At 38.1% G+C, this 19,200-nt stretch overlaps 1 protein-coding gene across 2 annotated transcripts; it reads left to right on the top strand.

Moving 5' to 3' along the window:
• The first annotated feature begins 10,229 nt into the window (after nucleotides 1-10,229).
• On the top strand, nucleotides 10,230-18,977 carry LOC133733289 (uncharacterized). Of its 2 annotated transcripts, XM_062160932.1 has the most exons (16): nucleotides 10,230-10,501; nucleotides 11,020-11,360; nucleotides 11,715-11,952; nucleotides 12,370-12,647; nucleotides 12,862-13,026; nucleotides 13,198-13,962; nucleotides 14,056-14,141; nucleotides 14,652-14,714; nucleotides 14,842-14,930; nucleotides 15,024-15,089; nucleotides 15,227-15,826; nucleotides 15,948-16,019; nucleotides 16,204-16,274; nucleotides 16,383-16,440; nucleotides 17,466-17,727; nucleotides 17,863-18,977. In XM_062160932.1, the coding sequence occupies exons 2-16, from the start codon at nucleotides 11,086-11,088 to the stop codon at nucleotides 18,531-18,533; spliced, it is 3,759 nt and encodes a 1,252-aa protein (XP_062016916.1). In that variant the 5' UTR covers nucleotides 10,230-10,501; nucleotides 11,020-11,085; the 3' UTR covers nucleotides 18,534-18,977. The 2 variants fall into 2 exon arrangements, with proteins under 2 accessions (XP_062016916.1, XP_062016917.1); XM_062160933.1 differs by lacking the exon at nucleotides 11,020-11,360.
• Nucleotides 18,978-19,200: the final 223 nt, after the last annotated feature.

Here is a 19,200-nt window from a genome sequence, read left to right as displayed (position 1 = left end):
GAAGGCCTTACTGATGAAGGTTTATTGGTGGATAGATTCAGATTTTTAATGGGATTTATGAGCATACAAGCTATTCATTATGTTCTGAGGGAGGCTAATATCCCGCCCATGTAGTAGTTGGTTTTGTAGCTCGTGATAGTGGGCGGTATGTTTGGTTAGATTGGGCCTTATTGGCTCATGGATATCATCTTTGGTGATGAATCAATAACTGGTTTGGTTAGTAAGGAAGAGAGTGATGAATTATTGTCCATCATCGGTCATTCCCGTATTTCATAATTTCATTTTCAAACAATAAAAGTACTATTCATTCTCAAAAAAAAAAATTTGTCTTGTTTATGTTATTTGATATTCATTATTTAGTCACACACATAACCTCGGGCTCCCAATTAAGCTAGTCACATAAAAGCCAAACCAAGCTAACCCAAACTCGAGCCTTAAGAAAAACATGATTACCCTCTGGGCATGTATAATTTATCTTCTCAAGAAAATTTTACAAATAGTACACCAATTAAAAGCTATTCATTACTTTGATACATCAATTTCGAAAACTATAGAGTGGTACCCTAACATTAAAACTCGAACAACTTTTAATACATGCAGTCCATGATGGCATACGTCAAACCCCTATTTTTCAAAGGATATTTTCGTGTCTCCATGTGCTAACTCAATTTTTTTTTCTTCTACTCAACAAATATCATTTTTCTCAACCTCCCACCGCTAAAACTTCAAGAACACCCACACCAACCTTCCCCTCACCTATGTAATAAAAAAAAAACCCTCCCCTCACCTCCTCATCCATCTCTAGATTTCTCTAGACCATCCCCACCTCTCCAAATCAAAATAAAAACCCCGAATTCTCCACCCCAATCCCAAAATCGTCTTTCAACTTCAACCACCACCATGGCTGCTCAGGATATATAGTGCGGTCACCATCTACAATAGCGGCATAGTCACCAATGCCAAGAAGAAGAATCCCTATAGCCTTAAGGTCGGCCTTGCCTAGATGTTCCGCAATGGTGTTATCGTTGAAGTCACCAACATCGATCAAGTCAAGCTCGTCAAGGACGCTGACACCTGCTTCATCACCATCATCTTTGATCTGCCCCTGTGAGGGTCTTTTTGAATTAAACAGCGACTAGGCCAAAATCAACCCAATAATTCGATTAATGGGAGGACTTTGTATGTGGGAGCTAGAAACACACTGTGGTGAGAGAATTGGACGGGTTTTTGGATTTGGGGTTTTTGGAAAATTGGTTTTAATGAGGGATTGGGAAAAATGGCTGAAAGCTAGACTTATGCTTGAGGCTTGAAGGCTTGATTTGCTTTAGGTGTTTTTGAATTTCAAGGTTTTTACTAGATCGTGCTGGATGTCTATCTCAATCCTAAATCTCTCTTTAGATAGACTCTATTGGGAACACATGGTTTTCAGGTAAAGCATTTCTTCTTCAATCCACACAATTCATGTATTAAATCCAGGAAAAGAGGTGCTTACTTGAGAGATGAGGATTTAGGAGAAAGCGAAAGTTGTTGCAGCAGTCAACGATGGTTGCAGCAGAGGTAGCAGCGGTGACACAAAACTTGGAATGAGGTGGACGAGAAATCTTGAGAATTGTAAGCTCATTGTTTAAGGAAGAGGAGGATATCTCTTAACTAGTCACAAGATTTCCCTTTCAATGACTAATAGAAGGAATCAATCGTACTTAGAGATTTTGGCTAACTCTCTGTGTACTAGGTTGTTGTGGGGAAAAGGTGAGATATGAGATTGCTGCATGGACGAAAGGTAAGACGGGAACGAAAAAGAAGAAAAGGGAAGTTGGGCTTTTCTAACATGGACTTTGGGTTTTAAAGGAGAGGCTGGCCCAATTCTTATGTTCACCATTTCGTTTTTGATTTAAGTCATTAGGCTTGGATTTCGGGCCTAAGACTGAAATCACCAACGACACTAAATCAATAGACGAGCATTATGTGTTTCCGTAACCTTCCACACCACACCTACTTCTGCAAGCCCCAAGAGCGTAGTTGTGGCTTGGGTCCATATGCGTGGCATGACGGTTAGAGAAGATATGTAACTTTTTGTATTTCCGAATGCGGTTTGCATATGTATTTTCTTATTGGGCTTAAAATGTGTGTAGGGAATGTCTCGTGCTTTTTTGGGTACCAACATTAGCCCCCTTAATTATGTGGGTCATGTAATGACAATGACATGAGCTACATAATTAAAAGAGAGAATTGAAAGCATGAAGATCAAATTCAAAGCATTGAGTGTAAAGGATTATGCTTAATGATGTATAAAGAAAAATAAACATTAGGTTTTATAAGAGATGCTTAAAATGATGCATTTTAAAAGACATATAGTAAATGAGTAGGCATAGAAGTGAGTAAAATGAATTGAATAAGTGTAGGCCTCGTGAAAATATATTATGAAAACTTTGAGTAGAAGTGAGACATGTGTAACTTGTAAAGAGTAAAAAAAATATACCAAATAGATAAATTCGAAAATAGAATAGTAATAAAACATGTGCTTTCGGTATTGAAAGTATGAAAAGTTAGCAATAAACATAAATTTTTGAAAATAGACGGATAAGTTAGTGCATAGGAAATCAAAAATGATTTTTTAATAAAGCACAATATGTAATTCTATATATGTGTTGAAAGGGTATGACATTGGAATTGAAACAAGAGCATGGTTGAAAATGATGTAGCACAAGTTAAAAGGAAAATTGTTATTGTGGCTTAAGGAATTGAAAATGAAGAAATATAAGGATTGTATGTAAGGTTGAGCATGACATGAATCTGTGAGGAAAGCAAATATACATTTCGAAAAACAATTTTCTTTGCTTGAGTCCCACTTTTGCTTGGATTAATGAATATAGAATGGTTTGTATGTGGTATATAATGCTTTCTTTCGCATAACTTGCATTTGCCTTAGTTTGCTTCATTTAGTCCTTGATGCTTAATATGCATATTGCAATCATTTTTGTTGCTTGACTTTAAGTAGATTAAGCTTGTGGCAACCTTGCATAGGCATGTATTAGGCACGTGTTTTGAATGCTTCGGCTTGTGGTTGCCTTTTGTGTTTTGAATGACCATGAAAGAGCGCGTGTGCATTGAAAAGTACGTGATTTGGAGATGGGCATGGCATGGCTCTATCATGGCTTTTAGAATGGATGAATGACCATCAAAAGAGGAGCTTGGCAAGATATACTTTTGAATGTATTAGATACTTTTGAATGTATTAGATTCATATGCCTGTTGTTTATTTGCTTGGAGTAATCCTCTTAGTCATGAATCCGCTTCGCATGGGATTGAGCTTGGCGCGGTTATAAAATTGAAGTATATATTTGTGACGTCCCGTATCTTAATTTACCTGTTTACTAGTCATTTGGACGGTAAACGACAATTACTTTCACTTTTACCGTCATTTCGATACTTTTAGTGGCCCTAAATTGTTGACTTTTTTTTCAGGTCAAAATTTGAGAAAATGTTCTTCATGGAAGTTGTAGAGGACGTTAAACCGAGCGCGTGGATATGTGGTACGTAAAAATCGGAGTCCGTATGCGAAAGTTATAAGCGAAATATTAAAGTTACTGTTCATATGGTAAGTTTCTATAAATAGCCAAGTTACTGTGGTAAGTTTCCATTTTTGGAAACCTACCGGGCTTTTCTCTCTCCTCTCCCCCGATCCTTTCCCCTCTTCGACCCGATTGCTCCTTCCTCCGATTTCTTCCTCCTCCGGCCACCCCACGACGGAATCAGGGCACCGGCAAGCTCGCCTCTTCATCCTTGTCACGCCTGTGGTGGTGTTTTGCGGTGGCTCGGCCGGTGGAGCTCGGAATTGAGCCGTGAAGTTCACTGTAGCAGTTTGGGAGTTTTGTCGATTTCTGGAGATTCCGGCTGTCTCCGGCCACCAAACCGGCGTCGAAGGTTCGGTTTTTGACATAGATCATTTCCCCTAAGGTCTTTCATTTCAATTTGCAGTGTAGAGGTCGAATTAACGATTTGCAATTTCTAGGGTTCTTGGAGTTTTCTGGAAAAATTTCACCGGCCAATTTGGAGCCCTTCAAGGTAAAATTGGAACTTGTTGTAGTTGTGAAAAATGTTGGGTCTGTTGAGTAGGTGGTGCTGCCAAAATTTGGTAGCCATCAGAGGTGGCCGCCGCCGGCGCGTGGGGCCCACGCGCTGCCACTGTTGGTGGAGCGTGGAAGCGTGTAGGGCAGTGTTTTAATTCCGGTTTTTAGCCCATTAAATCCTATAAATTGTGCAGAGCTTGTATGTGAAGTTTGGCAATTTTTGGAGAAACTTGGAATTAATTATGAATTTTGAAGTTTAGGGTTTCGATTATCGAATTACGAGAATCCGACCGTCGGATATCTCTCGGTTCTGCCTTGGAACCTTTAAATTAACGAATTGGTATTAGTGGTATTATTTGGGCTAAATCCGAGGAGAATTAGGAGGTCAAATTATGAGGAATTGATTTTAGGAATTGTATTAAATTATTGAAGAATTATTCACGGAATATAATTGTGTACAGGATGTCGTACCGAGATATTGCTCGATGACGGAACACGAATGCGTGATCGTCGGAATAGTACTGTGAGTGGACTTTTGTTTTAAATAGCGATGCATGCATTTATTTTCTTAAAATAATGCTCTAGTGATTATTCATATTACTTTTTGAGGAAATGAATTAATTTTCGGAAATTGATTTCGAATTATATCATGGATTTACTTTCAATAATGAGTTTCAAAGGTTGGTTTTGATTTATAATATTATTTGATGAATTCCTTATTTCCGAGGTAAATTTCCGGAATTAAGCATATCCCTAATCACCGAGTTAAGCTCCTGGAAGATTTTTAAGATGAGTTTCAATGGAGTTGGATATTCTCAATTGTTTATTGACTTTCGATTTTGGCATCGGGAATGCCTAATTAAGGATTTTGGATTTGGTTGGCTTCTTGGAGATTTTGAGAGATTTTTGGAAATGGGATTTACCTATACTAATTTCCGGTTTTGGTTACGGATTTGAGAATATTTGGGCGTGTGGGACACGCCGTCGATTTATTCCTATTTCTCACTTATCCATTTTGAGATTGAGAGTAATCTTGGCGTGCGAGGTCACGTCGTTGAATACATGGTTTCTATCTTGTGAGAAATGTGGGGAAGCTACATGGATTTACTGGTTTTCGATGATTTTTTTCTCACCATACGCGGGTTATGTGATTAGGTCTCCTCCTCACTGACTTTGTGTTGGTGAGTGGCAGTTGAGGTAGCTTGTTCTCCTCCTCACCTACTTTGTGTTGGTGAGTGGCAGTAGAGGTGATTTATTCTCCTCCTCACGTGGGTGGCAGTCGAGGTTATTTGGTCTCCTCCTCGCACAATCTATGTGTGAGTGGCAGTTGAGGGTAGGTAGAGCCTGGGAGGCTCCATTTCCCGTATGGTGATATCTCTTCCCCATATCCTATCATTTCTCGACTAGCGGGGCCTAGTCTGATTTCCGTGTAACCAGCGGAGCTGGTCTTATCCTATTGAGTATCGGAGTTTCGATCTTTCCTCTCAGTTGTTTGTGACTAGCGGGGCTAGTCGGTTTTTTTTTTTTTTCTTGAGCGGAGCTTCTCGTGATTTGTTTCCTAAATCGTTGCATGCATCGAGAGTTTTTAAGGAAATAAATGTGGGAAAGTATAAAATCCATTTGGTTTAAAAATTGTTTATTTTTGTCTACTCACGCTAACGTATTTTATGTACTTTCCCCTGGGCCCTTCGGTTTCAAATGCCCAGTTTGCAGGCGAATTGGTTGAGGTCGGGCGTACACGGAGTTGAGGTATAGTCAACAGCATGGCTTCCGCATCTGCCTTTGAATTAGGTTTTCCTCTTATACCTTTCTGTTAGAATTGATCTGATTACCTATGGGATTTATGCTATTCGAGTTGAGATGTGTGTTTTGTGAATTGGAGACTGATGTTGATTTGGGGAGCAGGGTGGCTCCAGGAGCATAAGGATGAATTGATTGAGAAGTGTAAATGTTATCTACAGGTTTAGGTAGCCCATTTTAGGGGAAGTTCCGCCAAATTTTTGGTAGAATTTCTTCTAAGGTGGGCCCCGCAGGGTCACTTCGGATTTCAGGGTGAAATCCGGGGCGGGTCCTGTCAATATTAACTTGTCACATCTAGATATGAGCTTGGTATATGAATTTACATAATATTTTCATCTGAAACTATTAGGAGAGAGCGTGTGGCCTTAACATAATGACATAGTTTTTGCACAAAGCTTGGTATTGCAATAGTAATTTGATGTAAGTAGGTTGATCAGAGCAACTTGTATTGTAGCTAGAATTTAGCAGTGACTTATAGCATGGCAGCAGCAATAGATGGCTTTACAGCACCATCGATTAGGGTTGCAGAAATTTAGTTGACAAAGACAACTTCGTCCTTGCAATATATAAACTGCAGGTAACTATAAACACCGCAGTAAATAAGAACTTGGCCATAGAATCAGTTAGAAAACTGATAATTTAGCCTGCATTAATACATGGCTTTGTATTAATGGCTATACAGCAACATCTTGTGTTTGAGCATGAGAAAGGTATTAGTGTTTTATCGGAATTTTTGAACTAGGACTCTCTATAGAGATATATTGGTAGTGGCTTGCTGCTTCTGCACAGTAAGATATGGATTTATGGCAATGAATGTGTAGCATCATCTTGTATATATGAAAAATGAGCTTGAGAAAGGAATTGGTGCTTTCTTAATACAAATTTTGATACTGTAGTTTGGAAAATTGTCCATTAGGAGAGCTAGAGATGATAAGGAACTACATAGTACTAATGGATATGATTTATAAGCTAAAAGGTATGGCTGAGGATCATTAAGGCTCAAAGGATACGAGACTTATGTTTGCTTGATGCTTGAAGCTTAAGAAAATGAGTTATGACATGTTGGCTCTTATTGTGATTGAAAACACTTCACCGGTATTATTATGAAGATCATAATTGCTGCAGTGGTGAAGTAAGACTAGTGTTGGGGTTGATTGAAGTTATTGTAGGAATTGACTCAGATTGTTGTGTTTGTTTAGTCCTTCTATGAAAGCAAGGTTGTTATGATGGCACTAGAAATGATCTCATGCTAGCTATGGAGAAGGGAGAAATATGACTCTTATCTTGCTCATACTAAAATTATTTGCTTGATGTATGAGTGGCTTGCATCTTTTTTTTATTTATATAAGCATGTTTGCTTTATATGAAACAAGGTAATGGGCCATAACATGAGTCATATGAGATTAGCAAATCAACATGTAGCTAATCATATAGTTACTACAGTACATAACACAAGCTTGAACTAAGTCCTCAAGACTTAGGCGTAAACTATGCTTGTTATTGATTTCACAAATCAGCTTTCGAAGACAATTATACCGTTTTGGCATAGACTTTAACATAGGAAAAGAGATAATCAAGCATGGAATATTTTTCATTTTTCCAAAATTACATCTGCATAGATAAGTTTCTCAAGCTTGTCTGCATGCCAAATAGTTGAAATAAATGACCAACTACTGTAGTGCTTTCTGATCACAGTAAAACGTTATCTTGGAGAATCATCAAGCGTACAAACTTCATTTATAGACTAAAACTGCATCTACATGGAGTATAACATAGCAACAAGAGAAGCTAGTTTTTTTTTTTTTCTAATTATGCTGAACATTAGCCCAAACTTGTCTGCATAAACTTTTCAATTGAAAGATCAAAAACCATAGTGCTATGTCACCACAATAAATGTTTCGTCATTGCATAGGTCATGAGAATGTATATTATCTTAAAAGCTGAACTAGATGGTGATTAAGATAGTAGAAGATTTGACTAAAGCAGCAAGAATGGAACAATTAAATGCTTTTGACTGGAGAAAAGGTGTAACAAAGGCTTTTTACTGGAGAAAAAGTGTAACAAAGACATTTTACTAGAGAAAATGTGTAACAAAGGGTTTTTACAAGAGAAAAGGTGAAACAAAGGTTTTGCTTGACCTTTTGATATGGTAAAACAAATATTTCTGTCTATGCAGGGGAATATTTTGTTCATGGTTGCAAAGGAGTCTTTGCCATTGGCTAATGAAGGCAAAGACCCAATACCCAATTATCTTCTCCATAATTCCATCAACTTTAAGCCCAAAACATCCAAATTCTCTATCTTCATCAATTTAACTTAATCCAAAATTGTAGATCAATCTCGCCGATATGTTCATACCTCCATCAATTCTTTGTTTCTTTGGTTTGAATTGCTGTTTTGTTTATTGGGTTTGGCAAAATAGCCAAATTACCCCCTGACTTATACCATGATTGTCGATTTATCCCTTACATTTTAATTTTAATTATTTACACCCTCACTTTACTAATTGTTGCCGATTTAGCCCCTACCGTTAACTTTTAGACATTTCATCTAATTTCTCCGTTAACTTAGTTAGCATGTGAGGAGCATTTTCGTCTTTTCAATTGTCTATCGAAAAAAATTTAAACAAACTAACAATCAATGTCAGATTTTAGGAGAGAGGGATATGGGGAGAGACGAAATCTGTCACCAATTAACAATCCTTCATTAATATGTGAGAGCTTTATTTGGTCTCTTACCTTGAGTTAATATGTGCCAAATTATGTTGGACAATAAATATTATCCTCCATTGACGAGAGAAATGAACCCAGAAAGCCCACAAGTCTTCAAGTGCGATGGAAATATGATGCATATTAGATCATAAACACAATTTCTCAAACCATTGTTCCCCTGCAACCAAGTAAGAGTAGCGGGTAAGATCTAATTCGATTTCTACTCAACCACAAGAATGGTTGAGACTAATTATGGAGTCAGATATATGAGCAAACGACACTTGGTCTATAAAATGGATTATTTGTTCCAATCCTTTTCCAGATTTTAACTTAATTAAACAACTAAGCAAAGATCACACCCACATACATAATGCTGGCTTTGCCAAATTCATTGGCTCCAACAAGTGAAGAAGTCCCACATCGAAGAGAACTTAAACATCGAGAAGAGAAGAGAGCAGAGAGGATTAAAAAAACAGTAAAAATGGACCAGTACTGCCATTAGGTCTTTTGTATTCATATCCTTGTACTTTTGGTCAGAGCAAATCTCTCTCTCTAACATGGTCTCTCTCGCCAGATCCAGATGCCAGAATGCTCATGTATTGACTGCGCCCTTTCATTATTGGGTTCATCGATCGGTGGCATGTCTCTCTCCAGATCCCTCTCTCCTAAAATCTGACATTGATTGTTGGTTTGATTATTTATTTTTTTCTGCTAGACAATTGGAAAGACGAAAATATTTCTCACATGCTAACCAAGCTAACTGAGAAATTAGATGAAAAGTCCAAAAATTAACGATAAAGGGTAAATTGGCAACAATTGAAAAAGTAGGGGTGTAAATAATTAAAATTAAAATGTCATGGGGTAAATCGACAATCATGGGATAAATCAGGGGGTATTTTGCTTTTGGGTTTTTGGTGTGGCATGGATGGTATGAGAGAGATAATTTTGTGATCAGGGGGGTAAAGAAGGGACAAAAGAAAACACTTATTGCCAAAGAAAAAAGGAAAAGAAAAAAAAAACTGAGAAAATGAAAAGACAAAATTAGATATGAAATTGCTTACATGGCAATCGAGTCAACGCTGTTATAGGGAGGGCATGAAAATTGTGTCGAGTTTAAATATTAAGGTAATAAGAGCATCTCCAACAGTAGGAATTATTTTGTAGTTAAATATAGCTAAAATTGTGAAATATAGCTATTGATTTAACAATGTTGCTCCAGCAGTAGTAGCTATTTATAAATAATATACTATATTTTATCCAATCATAAACTGACATGTGGATAAAAGAGGAGAGAGGAATATAACTTTTGCTTTAGCTATGCATGATTCTCTAGCTAAATATAGCTAGCCAATTTAGCTAAAGCTAAATTTAACTTAACAATAGCTAGTCTGTTAGAGTTGAATTTTGCTTTAAAAATAGTTATATATAGCCAAAATTTGAATTTAACTAGTCTGTTTGAGATGCCCAATAAAATAATTTTTAAATATATTGTATCAAAATGTACTTTATTTGAGATACTGTTTGTAAAATTTTATCTCCTCGAAAATCAAAGTCGGTTTGACCAAAACGTGTATGATTTTATTTTTATTTTCTGGATTGGGTAACATTTAACGGTTAACGATTTTACCACAGAGGAAAATTGACCAAAAAAAGGCCAGAAAAGGGTAAGAAGGAAGATGTGCGCATATACCCGCCTGACCTTCATCTCTCCCGCACTGTTTCCTCCCCGTTTTTGATCTCAGCTCCTCCCCAAAATCCTCCTTCTCTAATTCACTTAATTTCATCTCAATCCCCTTCAATTTCTCCCCAATTCATTCAAAAACCCCCAATTTCAATTTCCTCTGCTTACTTAGGGCTCTCCTAATTCCTTTTCGATTGTTTCCGTCTCTCAACCGCGTCTTGGTCGCTGGCAACGGAAAGGTAAAATGCTGATTATCACCAGCTGATTGTGGGGGGTTTTGAAATTTCTGAGCTCATGGGGTTTTGGGCGTAGCTAGATTTTTGTTGTGATTTTGAACTCTTGATTTGAATGGTGTAGAAGCTTAGAATTTGTATTGGGTGAAAGTTCTGGAAATTGAGCTGACCGCTTTTGCTTCTGGGTTTTGTTTTTAACTATTCATGTTTTACTGTTGAAGAAGTTGCTGTAAGGTTAGATGTGTAAGGAGACAGTCCTTCTGTTTGGCTAATCAAACAGCTATGCTGTAAATTTAGATTGCAAACTAGGCCAACGAGTTGAGCTTGATTTCGTGGTTTTTCGTGAGGGGAGGTTTGGGTATAGGTAGCGGGGAATATATGCTTGTGAGAGGGTAGTATCGTTTAATATTGTGGGCTTAGTTTGAGTGGCTATTATAGTTAACTGCAGTATATTTTGTTTGCCGATAGGTATTTGGTAGGAGGGGAAAGCTTACGGTTTATGTTGTTCCATGATGTGAAAACAGGTAGAAAGGAATTCCAATTGATTTTGGACAGGTTCAGAAATTGCTCAACTAGGGATTGAGAAACTCATGTTAAGCCCTGGGAGCAATGTAAGACGGGGTAATGCAGCACAATCATCAGCAATGCCTCCTTTGCCCCAGTGTTTGCCGTTGGAGCCCATTATGTTAGGTAATCAAAAAAGTACACGGTCGGGAGAGCTTAGAAGAGTTCTCGGATTTCCTCTTGGGAGTACGTCGGAGGACCATTCTTTTGGAGTCTCCAATCCTAAGCCTCCGCCTTCCGTGGCAACAGAGGAGCTAAAGAACTTCAAAGAAAGCGTGCAAGATGCCTCTAGGAAGTCCAAGTACAGTACATTCCCTATACTACCTCTTGCTATGATAAGTTTTTCACAATAGAATCGCACATCACTAGCGGTGGTTTTAATGTCTCAAAAGTATCGTTATTGATGGCCTTGTGAATCATAATGTTTGAATCCTCATATCATTAGAGTGAGTGATCAACATACGCCTTTCTTTTCCTCAAAGCAATTTTTGTTTTAAGGTTAGAGTGACTGGTGACTCTTGTAAGGATTGGTGCTTTTATTTCAGAAATTGTCCACATAAGATGTAGGCTTAAAACATGGTCCACATAATCTTCTCCTAATGGAGCACACACTATAATTTGTGTTTCATATATTAACATGGTTTCTGTTTACCAGGGACAGAGCAAAAATGCTGCGGGAATCCATATTCAAATTGGATAAGTATAGAGATGCTTTGAGCTCAAAGAAGCGACAGCGGAGTGATCTTTCATCAAGTGAGAGGTCAAATGGAGTAAGCTTAGTGAAACCGGGAAGTCATAAAAATCCTCACGGAATTATGACTCAAAGGCTAGAAGACAGAGCCAAGGGTGTTGGGCTTAGTAAACGCGTTCGTTCGTCGGTGGCTGATGTGCAGGTTTGATTTTAAAGTAACTTTGAATTTTGCTATTGAAAAATACAACTTATCCAATTGTGTAGCAAATATAAATTGAAACGACACTGAATGAAAAAGAATTACTTCTTACATTTTGTTTTCTTAACAACTATTTGATTAAGGTTACTTATCTTTAGAATCCTTATGTAATAGAAATAATCCTGCTTTAGTCTTTATAGAAGGAAAAGAGAACAAACAAATACACAAATAGAGAAGTTTCCATTCCTGTCTACTTCTTGGACCAGAAACTGATTACTAAATTGATTGGAGAGTTTCATGCATTTACAGTTGTTAGCAGCTTTCGTTTCATTAACTATGATTTATGCCTTTGAGGTGATGACTACAATGCTTCTTCCTTATTAACTCTTTAAGATATAAACACTTTCTAAATTCTACCAGGCAGAAGCTAGGTCAGCTGCCACCTCAAGGCAGAAGGTGGTCACAGACAAGGACGAAAACATGCTTCAGGCTGTTAGTGGGACTTCTGTTCGGATTGAAGAAAAGACCCATGGATTGCTTTCTGGAGGTGAAGCGTTGGATCAAAAAACAAAAAAGAAACGTTCTGTGGGAGCAGTGAGCAATAGGGTTATGGGTGGTGAACAGGATGTAACAAGAGCTACTCACCCAAAGCTGAGTGGTGATTCTAAGTTACGGTCTTGTGATTCTAATATATTCAGGTATCATGTATATCTATCAAATTATCTGTAATTCCACCTGAGGTTCACAATATCGTACTGTGCATCAGACCTCTACCATGAGTATTTCTTGAGAATAGAGATACTTCTACTTTATCTTGCAGTTGTTCTATATGATCATATCAACACCTACTATAGAAGAGTAAAGGGAGGACAAAAGAACTGTTTGTAATGTAAAGATTTTCATTTTTTGCAGATTAAAATCCTCTCCTGGAGTTAGTGGAAACAACAAGTCGGACGGTTCTGTAGAGTCTAATAATTTTAGTACCTCTACAGTACTCAAGAATGAGCCAGAAAGTGCTGTTACAAAAGACCGTTCAGCTGTATTAGAGCCGAAGATTGTTCTGAAAGCAAACCATAAGTATAAATTTTATTCTGATATTATCTTATTCATACATTCATTTGGACAGTGTACAGTAAAATTGTGAGCCAGTAAAAACTTGTTTGATTAAAGACCAGTTTTGTGGCTGGTAATGTTGGCTTTAAGTTGTTAATACGAGGTTATTGATTTGTTCATGGCTCTGTACATCAGGATAAAGGTTCAAGAGGATAATGTCGCAGGCTCACCTAGTACTCTGATTAAAGGAAAGGTCTCTAGGGCACCTCGAACAGGTTCCAACATGAGTGTAGACTCAACTACTGTTCCCCCTTCATCTGGAGTTCTTCAGGCTTGGGAGCAGCATACTGGTCAAAACAAAATCCAAGCGGCAACTGGGATTAATAATCAGAAGCACGCAATGCCTAACGGTTCTTCTATAGCTATGGCCCAGTGGGTTGGTCAGAGAACACATAAAACCTCCCGCACAAGGAGGACAAATCTAGTCTCTCCTGTATCAAACAATGGTGAGGCTCAGATTTGCAATCAAGGCGTTGCAACTTCTGATTTTCATGCTAGAACTTCTTCTGCTGGGACCAATGGAGCACAACTAGCCAGCAGTTTAGATAATCATACCCCCAAATGTAAAAAAGAACTTCAGAATGCTTCATCGCCATATGGGTTGACTGGAAGTGAAGAACTGGGAGCTGGTGAAAACAAGTGGAAAGATAAGGGGATGAACAGCAGTGACATTGCCTTAGCTACAGATCAAAAGGCTGGGGCATATTTATCACCCATCAAGAGGAATAAATTACTAAATAATGAATCAGGAGATGGTGTGCGACGACAAGGAAGAAGTGGAAGGGGTCCGACTCCATTGTTGACAAGGCCCGGCATTCCTCCAATGAGGGTGAAATCAGAGAACTTACCAACTAAAAAGCATCTTGAAGACATGAAACCTGTGGCTGATAACAATAAAAGGTGTGTCTAAACTTTTCTGTATTTGTCCTAAGGTCTTGCTTTAATGAATTTAGTACAAATATTGACCGAGTCTCTTTATAATTTGGGATTTAGTAAAACAGGTCGTCCACCTCCGAAAAAGCAGAAAGATCGCAAAGCCCTAACTCGTGTTCAGTCAATTAGTTCATCAGATTTCACAGGTAATGTTGAAATAATGTATGTAGTTTCAGCTATGTTGATTTTCAAATTTTTATTGTCATCTACACATTCAATGTATTTATATCTGTTGATCTGTGATTGCAAATGTTAAACGATTAAAATCAGTATTCCTACTGCATGGACAACTGGGTTTGCCCATATGTTCTCGATAGTCGACTGTACATTTTGATGTGACTAGCAATTTCATGTAGTTAGAGCCATACATGCAACAGATTCTCTGTCTTCCCTCTCTCTTATTGAGAAGAGAGGAGAAAGAAAACCACGGTGTCTAGTGTTAAAAGGCCTGTTCACTTGCTTCTCGTGATATATACATAGTATATCTTCAGGAAGAAGTCTATTGTTTCTCCTATTGATAATGAGTTGACAGTATCCATTTGTTTGTCATTTGCGTTGTTTGTTTAACCTGTTCTGTCTGAAATACTTTGCGGACAACTGTATTAGTAGAACTTGGCTATGTTACCTTTTAATATGTATTCAAATGTCCTTTTCAGGTGAATCTGATGATGATCATGAAGAACTGTATTTGGCTGCCAGTTCTGCTCGCGATGCTAGTAGTATGCATTTTATTTTTTAAATACACGCACAAACACGGACACACAGTTCAAATGTTCGCTGCAAAAGCAGCACATATTTTTGGTAGATATCCATACCTATCACTAACATCGTAGCTGGTTTCGGTAGGCCTTGCATGCTCTGGTCCATTTTGGAAGAAAATGGAATCCATTTTTGGTTCCCTCAGCTCAGAGGACATGTCCTACTTGAAGCGGCAGGTAATGAATGGGATACCCTGATGCATTTAAAATTATATAAAATCTTGTTTTGGACACTTAAATATTGCTTTTTTCATTTTCAATATTGGACAGCTGAGTCTTGCTGAGGAGCTTGATGAGAGTTTGTCTTGGATTCTTGGAGATGAAACTAATGTTTCGGTATACAACTAGCCATGATTCTTTAAACTCAGTGTTTTGTTTACTTTGAGACTTCAAGTTTAGTGTTCAACTGAATACAATAGGAAATAAGTTTAACTCTTTCATGAATATTGACTAGTTGTGAACTTATCGTTTAGGCTGCTCATAGGCATAGAGAATTGCCTAATTGTTCAGGGGAAAGACAAGGGAACAGTTTTAATCAAGATTCATCGAAGACTGAATCTTTGTGTGATAAATTTGGCATGAGAAGGTTGGAAAAGGTTACTCCACTATACCAGAGAGTTCTTTCTGCTCTGATTCAAGAAGACGAAAGTGAAGAACTGTACAACCACAGAGAAGGCAAAAGTATGCACCTACAGTATGCGAGTGATGATTCTCATTGTGGTTCATGTAACCTGAGCGATGTTGGGCCCAAAGATTGGGACAGAATAGAATCAGAAGTTGAGTCGAAAGTGGACATTCAGAATCAGAAAAGTTGCTTGTTGGACAGACTTTCTTTTGATAGAAGTGCTGGAACTAATACATTTAGGAATAGAAATCGAGATCAGTGGCACGGAGATGACGAATTTTCTCATTCTGATGCGGGGCATACTTATGAAATATGTCCTGGTCAACTGCAACCTAGGGATGCAAGTACTCCAAGCTTTCCAACTTCTGATTGCCAGTATCAGTCGATGTGCCTGGATGATAGGCTTCTTCTGGAGCTGCAGAGTATTGGTTTATATCCAGAGACACCGGTAAGATCTATTTTGCGCATGGATCCAATATAGAAGTTTCCTGACAAGTCTTGTGCCTTTATTGCTCTGGATTATTATCTATGGTTCTCACCTTCATCACCTTAATTGACCATTGTTGCAGCCTGATCTAACAAGTGGAGAAGAAGTTATTAATCAAGATATAATGGAACTGGAGCAAGGCCTACATCAACAGGTTGTATTTCTTAGATAGTCCTGTTTATGTAGGCTATATGAATCACGATGCCTATTCAGAGTTTTACAGTGAATATACACTGTATCCACTCTAAATTTCTTGGTTTCCGATTTGAATTTTTCTTTCTTTATAAATTACTTTGTTTCCCTGTTTCTCATTTTTTACATATCTTCATAACTAATAGATTGGGCGGAAGAAGAAAAGCTTAGCGAAAATTGATAGAACTATTCAGAAAGAAACATCTGCAGAAAAACGGTATGTTTCACATCTTTGGGTTTATTTACTGATTGTAGTATTTAACTTTTTCTCTCTGTTGTTGTTGTTCATTCATGAAGCTTTAAGTTAATGTGGTTGCATATACAGGAGAATTGAACTAGTTGCGATGGACCAGCTTATTGCAATGGCTTACAAAAAACGAATGGTAATTTGTTTATTCCTGCTTTTCATAATTTATGCTTGTTAATTTTTATTTGTCCATCCGTCTTCTTGATCCAGATATCTTATGGGAACCTAATGGGTATTGAACACACGTTACAAGCAAATATCTGCTATAGGAGTAGCTCTAGTGATTAACTTTGCTATCAAGAATTCATTCTGTCAGTTAATTTATCCTGGACAGGGTGGTGCTATTCGCGTCCACTTTCTTATGTCCCCGCCCTTGGTTACTTTTAGGCCTCGTTTGGTTCACGGAAGGGAAATCAATTCCCTTGTCTTTCCCATGGGGAAGGGAAACTAAAGTTCTTGTCAGGTTTCCTTTCCTCTGTTTGGTAAAGCAGGGAAAGTATTCAGGAAAGACCATTTGATTTCCCTTCCGGTGTTTGGTTGGTGCAAGAAAGGAAAGTAAAAATGTATCAATGTTTCAATAATACCCTTGTATTTTAAAATAAAAAAATAAAAATTCAAAAGTACACCAATTTTTTATGCAAGAGAGGGTATTGTTGTCCAAAACTTTTGTAATAAATGCTGGGAAATGGGAAGGGAAAATCAATCCCATGGGGTCTGAGTGGAATGATTTTCCCCCCTTCTTTCCCCTCTGTCAGGAAAGTATTTCCGGAGTTTGTGGTTACCAAACAAAGGAAAGTAATGCATTCCTTTCCCGAGTCCTCAATTCTGCGAACCAAACGAGGCTTTAGAGTTCCTAGGACCCAGGAGTCAGGACAACATGGCATTATTTCCACCACTTTCCTTTTTCTGACCCCCATTGTACTTTATTACGAATTCGTCCATGTACAAATTTATTGTAAAGGATTACTTTAGGTACCTAAACAATGTAAAGGAAGTATGAAACAAAAAAAAAAGATAAAAATAAAGTGTGAACAGTGCCATTGCAATGAGCAATGATCAGGTAGAAGGTGGCAAAATCCCTGGGAGATTGGCATTGAAACCTCGATATTTTAATGATGAGTGATGAGCTACTGAACAATTTCTGTCGCTTTCTTTTTTCAGGCATGCCGTGGGTATAATGGTTCAAAAAGTGCTGTCCGTAAGGTTTCAAAACATGTTGCATTGGCTTTTCTCAAGCGCACACTTGCTAGATGTCGAAAACTTGAAGAGAGGGGCATTAGTTGCTTTAGTGATCCTGCTCTGCAGAATGTCATCTTCTCTTCACCTACATGCAACAATGTTGGAAAATCTGTTGACTGTGTTGGCTCCGGAACTGCTAGTAATACATGCAACGATGCTCAACAAACTGAAGTCAGAGGATCAGGTATGTTGAATTAGACTTCATTTTATGGTGTCAATGGATGCCTTTTTATTTACAGGCAGGCATCAAATATTCTTTTTTCTCTCAGCTATTCTTATTACTTACAATATGGGATTTATTCTTCTATTTCATCTATAGGTGCGGTTTCCAGCGGGTTTGGTAGATATGATTCCCATAGTGATAATCTTTACAAGGGTTCATCAGAGGCTCTTCATGTTATCGTTGACTCATCTGCACAAGATTCTTCCAAGCTGGGATCCATGAACTTGAATAAAGACAAGGGCAAGAAGAGGGAAGTGCTGCTTAGTGATATTCTTGGAAGTGCTTCCTCAAGGATAACTTCAACCGTTGACAGCATGAATGAAGTAAAGGAAAAGAGAACCGAGAGAGATAAGGACCAAAGTAGAGATAATTTGAGAACCAATGCTCAGGGCGGAGCTGGTGGTTCATCTCTGGACAGCTCCCGAGGTGAACGCAGAATAACAGGGAAGCCCCAGCAAAACAACAATACTCACTTACCAAGCCACCCAGTGCCGAATGTGAGTAATAGAAAAGGTGGGGTAGGGCCAGCATTACCTGGTAATACTCCCGTGCATTCATCTAAAAAGCCAGAGGACCCCATGGATTATGGAAATATGCAGCTAGATGAACTAAATTCGATGGAAGAGCTAGGCCCCTCTCTTGAAATTAATGAAAATCAAGATCTCGGTTCATGGCTAAACTTTGATGACGATGGCTTGCAAGACCATGACTGCATTGGTCTTGAAATACCAATGGATGATCTCACAGGCTTGAGTATGCTTATCTGAGATGGTACTATATATCACCCCATTGCCTGTGGTTGCAGACAAGGATATAACTTCCATATCAGGCTTTGCGCACACTGATGATCTAATTTTGTTGCTGCATTTGTCCAAAGTGATTAGTCCCCACTTCTTGTCAAGATTTCTGGTCATATGTAGTAGCTTCTGCTGTAGATAATGAGTCTATAGGGTAATTGTTAGAATTGAAATTGCAATGGAAGGCAGTCATTGTTACTTGACCTGAGATAGTCCAAGCTTGAATCTGGAGAATACCCAAGGTTTTGAACTTCTCCAAAATTGCTGAAACTATTGTAATTTTTTACTGTACCGATATTTAGCAAACTTCCAGAATTTGTGTGAAGTTAGTTTGTTTACAAAGTAACACAATTAAAATTCTTTAATTTTATGTAGAGAATTTATTGAAGTCGTTCCTCAGCGAGGTTCTTGATCCTTAGTGTTTAGAGGTTTCACTCAATTTTAAGCAAATTTTTACATTGTCAAATTTTAAACCAACAACTATGATATCGTACTTTCTCCAAAATTCCATGTACTCCAGTTCACTCCAGATGCTGCACAATACCACACAAAAGTACGGCACAGCCATCAAAAGCAAACTAGCAGAGCGCAACACCATACTGTAGTCACTGCTGCTGGTGCCTATAGTCATAGAGTC

The sequence above is a fragment of the Rosa rugosa genome, chromosome 2 (assembly GCF_958449725.1).
Source record: "Rosa rugosa chromosome 2, drRosRugo1.1, whole genome shotgun sequence".
Classification (NCBI taxonomy): Eukaryota; Viridiplantae; Streptophyta; class Magnoliopsida; order Rosales; family Rosaceae; genus Rosa; species Rosa rugosa.
The sequence above is the reverse complement of the archived record's forward strand: the minus strand, read 5'-3'. Positions and strand labels throughout refer to the sequence as shown.